Here is a 10,215-nt window from a genome sequence, read left to right as displayed (position 1 = left end):
TTGATTTATGGATTGAAAAGCAAACAAGCAACAGGTGGTAGTGACGCGGTTGTCCAACCAATCAGCAACAGTTCAAGGTTCTTACACAAACACTTTGCAAATTAGAACTGATTATAGTCCTCATTTGCATAAGAAAGCACTAAATTAAGCTAATGCTATTCATAAATTGCGAAAGCTAAGTGCCTAATGCTAGGCACTAGGCTACTTAGCCATTTATTTTGAAAGGTAACGGCTTGTTTGAATATTTCGACAATAATAATTATCGACGACCACCACTAAGTGTATGTTCAGTTATCGATAACAAATACTGTACAGATAGAGACGATTTCATTCGCTTACAGCTGACCAACACTGTTCTATAATTATTAAATGTTTAAAAAACTTTTAAACCTGGAAGAGTACTTCAAATTCAGTGCAATATATGTTTTAATTGCTTTTTATTTGGAAAACATATGAAGAATACCTTTCATACTATAAATGATACCACACTTCATATCCAGAGTAGGTATATTTTGTATTTTATTTTTAAGCAAAGTGGTATATTTTGAAATTGCACTTGTGGTCACACTAGTCCGAGCTAATGTTGTGCTAAAGTACTATTTAAGACAGTTAAATTTCATTTAAAATTCTTAAAATACGTGTAAAAACGGCATCGAATTGACGCACCTAAAATGGCAACTCGCGGCGGTCCAATGGTCGCGGGCACCGACGGCAATGACTTCGAATTCAGACAAAAAGTGGCAAACACATATCAAATTAGGTTAATAACACTTTCTACCAAATACTATACCTCCACATAAAATTATCTAATTACTTGCAAGTAGCTGCTAACAGCATTGCCAAAAACCAAAAAGGTCACGACACGACAACGTACTGCAGTAAAGTTACAGCTCCTGCTGCAAACTGCAAGAGCCAGACAAGCAGACAATCAGTCAGCCAGCCTCAGGCAGCGCCAGCAGAGTGGTGGGTGGGCAAAGTGCCAGCTAGACACACAGTCAGCAAGCAGCATGTGTGCCTGTTTACAAAAGCAACAACAGCATTGTTTGTGTACATATTTTGGATAGCTAAAGGCCGAGGCCTATCAACAAACTATTGAATCAAAAGCACATACTATAGTAAATGCAACATAAATTTCCCTTTTTACTTGCAGCTTGTTGAACAAATCACGCCTGAAGTACTGCATTTTCTTTCATGCCCTGCTCTTTTTTGTCATGCTGGCCAAGCTGACGTCGGACATATTGGATCGCTTGGATATATTTGTCCTAGAAATTGAAGAGTTGGAGGTGCCTCCGCCACTGTGGTGGGAATACGTATGGGCTGCCTCGTTGCTCACCTCATTTCTCGGACTGTCGGCGGCACGTGGCAACAAGGTGCGCGATATGCAAAAATATATGATTGCCATTTTGACGCTGGCCATGCTCCCGCTGCTTTATTGCTTTGGCTACTACTTTGCCGACGTTTGGGAATTCATTACCATGGACAAGTCCGTGGATTTGGATGAGACAGACATTTTTGTTTGGCACGTAAGCTCATAAGTTCATTACGTTAATGCAAATATGAAAGTTAACTCAAATGTGCCTTTCAGGGATTCCCATATGGAGTGTTCTGGTATGCTTTCTGCTTTATAGGCTTCCAGATACACGGATTCACCCTGTACTTTGCCTACAATCTAGTCAAGGCCTGGAAGGCTCGCACCTCCACGCGTAAATTTCAATAAATAAATTGAATCGTGGAAGTAGTACTAAAATACTCGCCAAATTAGTAAAAACAGAAAACGTCAGAGCAAGAAGCTGTAGGGCTAGTTGTAAATAACTTGGAAAAAAAACAAATTATTAAAAACTTTAACTCTCTAGTGCACATTGCAACCGAAATAAAATAAAATAACAGCTGTTAGATACACGCACACATTTTTAGTAAAATCAGACGTAATAATATTTTCAGTAAAATACAAACTACAAAATATAAAACTACCAACGTTAAAGTTATTGTTAAAGTTATAAAGTTACACACACATATGAGAAAAAGCAAAAGAAAAACTATATAAACATAATTATCATAACGAATAGATGCAATACAATACACGTACAACCTTATAAAGTCGAGTCGACAAACAATGCAACTGAAGCCACCAAATTCCCAAGCAAACGGAAACAAAACTACAAGATATAAAACATGATTTTCTGTTTTTTGTGCTCTACTTACATTTCGACGTGCCTCGTGTTTGTTAGAAACGGTTTATATACTTATTAAAAACAAAATACTTGTAAAAATATATAAATCTATATATTGATACATATGGATGAGTACATTTGACACTACTATTAGTTTTAAAAGCAAAAACAAAAAGAATTTCGAAATGTTTTGTTATGAGTTTTTGGTTTTTGTTTTAAATTATTCGACTACATAATGATGTAATGATGATGCACATTCATTCTACTTTCTCGCCGCATGTTTGTGCCGAATTTATGTTAAAAACTGCCCCCCATAAAAATATGTATGTATAATTTACGATTATTTAAATGCAATTTGAAAGTTTCTATCATCAATACAAATTGTACAACAAATACTGGGAAATGTGTAAAATCTTAAATGTAAAACTATTTTCGAATGGTCATTTACTATCAGAATTTATAAGTAGTTTTTTAAAAATCGATCAATAAAGATGCATATTTATTTGTTCTTCTGAGTGGGTTAAAAAATAATCAAATTTCGTGTTTTATTACTAAGTATGTATATTAAATGATGTCAGATTTTATTTTAAAAAATATATTCTTTATAAAGCAATGCTGCGTGGAAATGCCACTGCATACTTAATGTACCCAACAGTTTGCACATACAAACATCCCCCAATTTTCACCATTTTCACCAGCTGACTGGCTGGCCAAACATTCAATGCAGCTGACCATCAACAATGCGGTGGGCCAGTTAGTGACCATTTGTGCAGCAAGACAGCAACAGCGTTCGCAACAGCGCGCTGCACTTCGAAAGTTGCGCAATTTGCCAGCTGAGCGAAGCGAGAGAGAGAGAGCAGAGAGCCAAATTGAATGAGAGAAATAACTGCGGTCTTGGCAGCATCCGTTTCCGTTCGCTCTCTGCTCAGTTTGACATTGCCTGTGGGAAGAGCAACGCAAAATTTTTCAACACATCACACACAATTTTTGGCCAAAACAAACAAAATTAAATTTTAAAATAAATATCAAATTAATTGTGAACGTTTTTGACGATTGTTTGCAACAAAAAAAGAAGAAAGGATGCGCGGTGAGGAGACCTACAGACGCACCACACGCGAGAAGATTGTGCTGCGTGGAAATACCACCATACGCACCGTGGACTCCACTTCCACTTATTTGCCTATGATGAACGCAGCAGGGTGAGTAAAAAGGCAGTAGTAGGCATATATGTTTCTGTTTTTTCTCCTATATATGCCACCCCTTTAAGCCTGCCGGGGTACTTCAACGTGCCTTGGCCTGACAGAATTGAAAAAAAGCAAGTGCATTTTCTCTCCATAAATATTGATTTTTATCTCAGGCAGCTGATTCGTCTATAAGTAGAAATACTATATAAAAATGACCTTCAATTGCAGCATTTGCAGAATTGCTTATGCCAAAATTGTTGACAAGACACTCCAGGCATAGCATTATCTGTTATTTCGAATTAATTTCCATAAATAAAACTCGTATGAGGAAAAGTGGTCTTTCCCCCCTTTAATGTTTAGCTTAAGCCGCATGCAAGCGCGCCATTAAAGCCGGCAAAAACAAATTCATAATTACTAAGAAATCATTGTAATACAATATTAAAATATACACAAAATATATATACGTACTATATGTATGCATATATAAAAAATGCCTAGAAATCGATGGGATCTTTTGTTCGAGTTTGAGTCGACTTGAGTTAGCGTGCATTGACCACTGGACTCAGGTGGAGGCAATAAATGGACAAACGCAACAAAAACAAAAACATAGCACAAAAACAAAATACACTCCAAGCCATACTTCCTTTAACCTCATTTCGCATTCACACACACACACATATACTCTCGAATATACTCAGAAATAACAGAAACTACCCGCCAAGTAAATAATGAGCTAGCTTTTTTGTTGTGGACGCCTCGTCGAACGTCCAGTTTTGTGGTCAGTTGGCGCACAACCCTTGAGTCGTTTGGTGGATGCCACCTCGCGTTACGTCGCACTGTTTGTGAGAATTCCGTCAAACTTTAGTTTTGTATATTTTTTCAAATATTTTGGTGCGTTTTCAAATTACAAGTCTTATTGCTGCTGGCATGCAACAATGTTCAACACAAATGCACAGAATTGGTTTGGCATGGGCCAATCAGTTGCTACAGCTGCTCCACCAACCGCTGCTGGCAACAATATGTCCCAAATGCTGAGCAATAATAATCATAATGACTCGGCAAGTTCCCAGCCACATCCATTCATGCGTCAACGTTCGATGAGCAACGCAATCACAATGCGTCCACAGTCGCCGGCCAATCTTCAAGTGCAATACGAGGTGGCGGTGCCCTTTATGTCCGGATATAGACACACGCCTTATCATTCACTATGGGATTTACATCAGTGGTAACTATATAAATAAGAAATCGCACATGAATTCTATTTTAAAATGTCTTTTACTTATCTATTATATGTTAACCTTAACCTTGCTAAGTCGTTGCGTGCATTTTCTACACGCATTTGTCTAAATTTAATTTGTAAGTTGCCTGAAATTGAAAAATGTTCTTAGCTTCAAACTGGACTCAGTCCTTCACCTAGTATCAGCGCTGTTGTCGCACCTTTGCCTTTCCGGCAAGTTGACTTTTTTGCTTGTCATAATTGCCACTTGTAATTTGCATAAATAGACGTCCACTTGCGCTGGTTTTCTTCATAAAAAATTAACATAAACACCTCTTTCAGTGGCATGCATTTGCAGCGATAAGTGCAAAATAAATGGGTATGGGAACCGATTGGTTCCATCTAGATTTTCACTGGTTTGTCAGTTATTTTCCTATGTAAAAGCCTTGTGCTCATTTCGATTTGTTTGGTCATCAATCAAGAATTCTATTAATATGGCCTTTTAGTAGTTCGAAAGCGTGCCAACACAATAATCTATTGATATTGCTACTAAGTCATAGTCAATAACTAAATGGGTCAACGAGGCGGATCAGCCGGATTTAATGACTCCATGAGCACAACAATTGCTCCAGTTTTTTCATTTTTTCCTTTTTTTTTGGGCTAAGCTAATCAACAGCAATCTCTGCAAAACTCTGGAGCGTGGGTGTAGCTTGTTCACTCGCACATATCGGAAAACATTAACCCAAATATTTATGAGCGCGCAATAAGAACACATCCGGTTGTTACTGCAGACCAAAAAGAAAATAAATATGGCGTCTGCGGCCAACTTAATTAGTGGACGGCAGCAAAAATCTGGAATACAAAATTGTGTAGCATACTTTTTAGCGTGCTGGAATCTTTACATGGCGGCAATTGAAAATAAAACAAAGTATAACGTAAAATGGCAATTGTGCTGCAGCGGCGTTATATGAACATAAGAAAACGAGTTGAAAGTTAATGGCGATGACGCATGTAAATGTCAACAATAACAATTGTTGCCGGCACGTCAATAACCTGGGCGCTATTTTCTTGCTCCCGCCCCACACAAGTTTATTGAACTCTACGAACTGTTTTGCATATGCTCGTGTATGACAGGCCGTGCTTCCTAGAAATTCCTGAGTATTATCTTTACAGGTGTATGTGTGTGTTTGTCTCCAGGGGGGGTAGGCAGGGCAGGGCTAGACAGAATTAGACAAGCTTTGGCCAGACTTGAGGCACACAATGTCGCGACACGCAAGGCTCTCGAATTGTTTGAATTACTGCTGCCGTTGTTGTTAATGTTGCTGTTGCACTTGCTGATAAGACAAACAAATGACCTTTGTCTTTAAACGGGCTTCAAGTTGAATGTGAATGGCAAAATTATGTTTTTCTTTTTTTGCAGCTCATCTACGCCACCCACAAGCCTTTCGCATATGGCGCGTATGATGGACTCCCTGATATTGGACTCACTGTCACCGTTTGCCTTCACCAAAATCACCACCAGCAGTCGACCATCGCGCAGCAATGCCGTTAAGAAGCCGCCACCGCCAGCAGAAAATGCCCATCCACATGCTCAGCATCCACATCATGCACATGCACATGGTCATCCCTCAGCATATCGGCCCATCAATAATCTGGGCGCAAATGCAGCCAATGGATTGGGTATTGGCAGCGCATTGCCGTTGCGCCAAAAGCAACGATTGCCCACTCAAGGTTAGTTCAAGCTATGCTCGGTTATTTTACTCTCATACCCAACAATTAAACCCAGTTTCCGATACAGAGGTTGCACCACAGCCACGTTCCCAGCAGGCAGCAGCAGCGGCGGCGATGCCATTTCCCTCACAGCAACAGCAGGACAGTCGATGGGTGTCGTCGTTGCGTCGCCGTGATCCCGAGCTGCAGCCAACGCTGCCTTCCATCAACAGCAATCTGAACAGCAATAGTCTCAGTCAGAGTCATCATGGCAGTGCTGGCAATGTGGGCGGCATCACTGCAAGCAGCACAGGCAGCAACACAGGCGTCGGCTTGCGTCTTGGGCGACCTGGAAGAGCTTCAGCTTTGACGGCGGCTGTGCGCAAAAGTCGTTCGGTGGAACGTTTGCGAGCACGCAAGATGAGCACGACCACACAGCTGACGTTGAAGCACAAGCCGGTGAAAAAGAACTCGTTGGATGAAAACTCGAATTCGGACGATCAGGATGCGACCACATCACTGGAGGACAATTCTCAGGCACAATCAACCAATCCACATAATACGCCGCGTTGTTCGCCAAAGACAAAGGCCAAGCACTTCTCGCCGCTGGGTTATGAGGGTCATCTGGTGGACACGCTGGAGAAGGATATATTGCAACGGCATCCTTGCATCAAATGGACAGACGTGGCGGGCCTGAATGAGGCCAAGACCATATTGCAAGAGGCAGTGGTGTTACCCATCATAATGCCAGAGTTCTTCAAAGGAATACGGCGACCGTGGCGAGGTGTTTTAATGGTTGGCCCACCAGGCACTGGGAAAACAATGCTAGCCAAGGCGGTGGCCACAGAATGCGGCACCACCTTTTTCAATGTGTCCTCGTCGACCCTCACCTCTAAGTATCGCGGTGAGAGCGAGAAACTGGTGCGTCTGCTCTTTGAGATGGCACGTTTCTATGCGCCGAGCACTATTTTCATTGATGAAATTGATGCTTTGTGCGCGTCGCGTGGCAGTGACTCGGAGCACGAAGCCAGTCGACGCTTCAAAGCGGAGCTTCTTATTCAAATGGACGGCTTGAATGCAAGTCTGCAGGACGAGAAGGTCATCATGGTCCTGGCAGCGACAAATCATCCATGGGACATTGATGAGGCATTCCGACGACGTTTCGAGAAACGCATCTACATTCCGCTGCCCAATGGTGAGTCTTCAAACGAGAAATTGAAGTCCTAATCTTTTTTGTAGATCTTTTACCTTTGGAAATGGTAAAATAGGATTTGAATGACTTGTCTAAGAAGTGAAAGATTTATTATAGTGAAAACATGACAGTAATTTTCTTTCTCTACTTTTTCTACAGATGAGACACGTGCTGCGTTGCTCAAGCTCTGTTTAAAGGATGTCTCTCTGTCGCCAGATCTCAATCCCAGCATAATTGGCGATGAATTACAGGGCTACTCGGGCTCTGACATCAGCAATGTGTGCCGTGATGCCTCCATGATGGCCATGCGCCGTCTCATCTCGGGCCGCACGCCGCAACAAATCAAGCAGATTCGTCGCGAAGATGCTGATCAGCCCATAACGCTGCAGGACTTTCAGGATGCCCAGCAACGCACCAAGAAATCGGTGTCCGCCGATGATGTGGCACGTTTCGAGAAATGGATGGAGGAGTATGGTTCATGCTAGTTGTATGATTTATGTGCTGCTGCAGCAACACATTTATAATGTCCCATAACATACATATATATTTCTAACCCATACATATGTACTTCCAATAAGCGATCCTGTTTTTTTTAATTATTGTAAAAAACAAGCGAATACATATTTAGGCTCTATTTTTACTTTAAATGTTTGTGTTTTCTACTTATGCGTCTATTTGCTCAACACACGCCTCAAATTCTACATACGCACCCAAAATATACACTCTTGGACAAGACACACACACATGTGTAGGTATTTTTAATACATATTTATTCGACAGAATCCTACTGTAGGCTTATAGCAACAAATTGTATTTTGTAATCAACATATGAAGAACCGAAAAACGTAATAAATTAATCAACACCCAATGGCATGTTTTATGTTTTGTGTTTTGTTTAAAATCTTCACTCCATCTAGGCGCGCAGCTTATCAATTGTATTCTTGTAATCCTGTTCGATCAGTACATATTCTTCCTGCAGCTGCTCAATGCGCTGTTTCATGCTGGGCAAACGTGCCCGCAACATTTCGGTATCCATCTTGAAGCGTTCCATTTTTTGTAGATCTTTTAACTGCTTATAGTAAACGGCATTCAATCGTCTCTTCACTTCCAGACGGTAGGATCGATACTCTTTCTCATCGTGCACATTGGTGTAATAGAGACGCAACAGTTCATAAACTTTGCGCACTTGCCGCGGATTCAACTTCAAGGCTTCGCGTGCTTCTCGCACCATTTCCTTGTTGAAACCTTTGATGATTTCGTTGCGTGCAAAACACTTTAGTTCCTTGCACAATTTGGCATCAACAAAATTTCGTAAACGTTGGAAATCCTCTGAAGGATCCTCGACAGTAATGTCCACGACGTTCTTCTGCGACTGATAAAACTTATAAATCGTTTCCACCAGCTGTGTGGCCAAGCCCAGCTTTTGGAATGGCGGCAATATCAACATTTGACTGATGCGTGGCCTCTTGTTCTGCGGATACGCATAATATTCATAGACCGTGGTGTAGCCAGCGGTAGCATATTGATACTGTCCATCCTTGTTCTTGTACTTTTCGTAGCTGAAATAAGCATAAGTGGGCATTAAGTGGATTGCAAGGAGCAAATTGAATGATATATATACCAAATAAAGTAACACCACTGTGCATCATCGGTGTCGATGTAAGATGCGGCATCCACAAACCACAAAATAAATGTTTGCAGACGTGCAAAGAACTTGAGGAAGGAAGACAACTTGTAGTCGCATTGATAGATCTCAAAGAGTCGTTCGCTGCCATCATCGCCACGTTGCGTATACTCGCTTAGCTTCTCGCCGAATGGCTGGAACTTGTCTGCTTTGTCCAGTGTCTTAAGGAACTCATCCTGGTTGATGAAATAGCAGCCATCCGGCAAACTCTGCGCAATTGTGGCCACTACGTCGTCTGCTTTGATTTCGCCGCCAGATATTTCATTGACACGTTTCTCGTACTCAATGCCCAGATAGATGTGCAACGGTCCGGCCGTGTACAGCACACGCACTTGCAATCCTTGGTAGCCAAAAATTGTCTCGGATTCACCAAAGATTTGATGTGCCATCGCGGGGTGGAAAATCAAGGCATCGTTGTTGATGTCTGTCTTGTCGCGTACTGCAAAATGTGACTTAATGACCCTGTTTAACTGTAACTTGTTAGTAACTTGCAACTTACTCAGCTTGAATTGAACAGTTTCGAGAGCATCGAGCACCAAGTCTTGATATTCCTGTATTTGTGCCATTTTGTTGATAGTCGACCACTTCTTGCGGCTACCCCTTAATTTGGCGCGTAAAATGTGATTGTAGTTGTAGCGTCGAAACAGCAAACGTTTGCGGCTCTGTGCAGAGATTTAATTACGTATAATGTAATGCTGTTACTTTTTAGACAAAATAATAATACTGCGTTTTTGCAATTAAAAATAATTCACCAAAAAAGTGTATGTTTAGCGAAACTTTTCGCGGCTTAACAAAGACTGAAGCGTTTAGTGTTGTGCAGTGCACTGAATGACAAATTGCAAAACTAGGGCTGCAAACCTTACCGTACGTTTTCGTTTCTTGCTCAAAGTGGCCATATTGTGAATTTGAATTTTTTGAACAGATTTACTTACTTTTTAAATATGCGTTTTTAAAAATTATTTGACGTTTATGTATATTTCATAAATCAATGTAGTTTTGCTAATTCGTTCAATTTGAAAATATACCGTTTTCATGACACTATTCAACACTGTAGTTAC

At 40.9% G+C, this 10,215-nt stretch overlaps 3 protein-coding genes across 6 annotated transcripts; 2 read left to right on the top strand and 1 right to left on the bottom strand.

Moving 5' to 3' along the window:
* Positions 1 to 551: 551 nt before the first annotated feature.
* On the top strand, positions 552 to 1,952 carry LOC133839335 (protein jagunal). The gene is made up of 3 exons (XM_062270782.1): positions 552 to 760; positions 1,151 to 1,523; positions 1,586 to 1,952. The coding sequence occupies exons 1-3, from the start codon at positions 672 to 674 to the stop codon at positions 1,715 to 1,717; spliced, it is 594 nt and encodes a 197-aa protein (XP_062126766.1). The 5' UTR covers positions 552 to 671; the 3' UTR covers positions 1,718 to 1,952.
* Positions 1,953 to 2,998: 1,046 nt separating this feature from the next.
* LOC133839318 (katanin p60 ATPase-containing subunit A1) lies at positions 2,999 to 8,120 on the top strand. 4 transcript variants are annotated; one of them, XM_062270751.1, is made up of 4 exons: positions 2,999 to 3,370; positions 5,992 to 6,302; positions 6,358 to 7,476; positions 7,633 to 8,120. In XM_062270751.1, the coding sequence occupies exons 1-4, from the start codon at positions 3,252 to 3,254 to the stop codon at positions 7,956 to 7,958; spliced, it is 1,875 nt and encodes a 624-aa protein (XP_062126735.1). In that variant the 5' UTR covers positions 2,999 to 3,251; the 3' UTR covers positions 7,959 to 8,120. The 4 variants fall into 4 exon arrangements, with proteins under 4 accessions (XP_062126735.1, XP_062126737.1, XP_062126733.1 ...); XM_062270753.1 differs by having other exon boundaries at positions 3,010 to 3,370; positions 6,370 to 7,476; XM_062270749.1 differs by lacking the exon at positions 2,999 to 3,370 and adding an exon at positions 4,201 to 4,580.
* Positions 8,121 to 8,226: 106 nt separating this feature from the next.
* LOC133839326 (histone acetyltransferase type B catalytic subunit) lies at positions 8,227 to 10,150 on the bottom strand. Its single transcript, XM_062270765.1, has 4 exons — positions 10,021 to 10,150; positions 9,657 to 9,819; positions 9,095 to 9,596; positions 8,227 to 9,032 (listed from the first exon to the last, which is right to left on the bottom strand). The coding sequence occupies exons 1-4, from the start codon at positions 10,051 to 10,053 to the stop codon at positions 8,387 to 8,389; spliced, it is 1,344 nt and encodes a 447-aa protein (XP_062126749.1). The 5' UTR covers positions 10,054 to 10,150; the 3' UTR covers positions 8,227 to 8,386.
* Between the last annotated feature and the right edge of the window lie 65 nt (positions 10,151 to 10,215).

Source organism: Drosophila sulfurigaster, chromosome 2R (assembly GCF_023558435.1).
Source record: "Drosophila sulfurigaster albostrigata strain 15112-1811.04 chromosome 2R, ASM2355843v2, whole genome shotgun sequence".
NCBI lineage: Eukaryota > Metazoa > Arthropoda > Insecta > Diptera > Drosophilidae > Drosophila > Drosophila sulfurigaster.
Note: the sequence above shows the minus strand (reverse complement) of the source record. Positions and strands in the feature narration are given on the sequence as shown.

Coding starts and splice junctions, on each gene's coding strand:
- LOC133839335 (XM_062270782.1), top strand. CDS start 672: ATGGCAACTCGCGGCGGTCCAATGGTCGCGGGCACCGACGGCAATGAC. Junction 761..1,150: donor GCAAACACATATCAAATTAG/GTTAATAACACT, acceptor TTTTACTTGCAG/CTTGTTGAACAAATCACGCC. Junction 1,524..1,585: donor CAGACATTTTTGTTTGGCAC/GTAAGCTCATAA, acceptor TGTGCCTTTCAG/GGATTCCCATATGGAGTGTT.
- LOC133839318 (XM_062270749.1), top strand. CDS start 4,291: ATGTTCAACACAAATGCACAGAATTGGTTTGGCATGGGCCAATCAGTT. Junction 6,303..6,357: donor GCAACGATTGCCCACTCAAG/GTTAGTTCAAGC, acceptor AATTAAACCCAG/TTTCCGATACAGAGGTTGCA. Junction 7,477..7,632: donor CTACATTCCGCTGCCCAATG/GTGAGTCTTCAA, acceptor CTTTTTCTACAG/ATGAGACACGTGCTGCGTTG.
- LOC133839326 (XM_062270765.1), bottom strand. CDS start 10,053: ATGGCCACTTTGAGCAAGAAACGAAAACGTACG. Junction 9,820..10,020: donor GCAAGAAACGAAAACGTACG/GTAAGGTTTGCA, acceptor ATCTCTGCACAG/AGCCGCAAACGTTTGCTGTT. Junction 9,597..9,656: donor AACTGTTCAATTCAAGCTGA/GTAAGTTGCAAG, acceptor CACATTTTGCAG/TACGCGACAAGACAGACATC.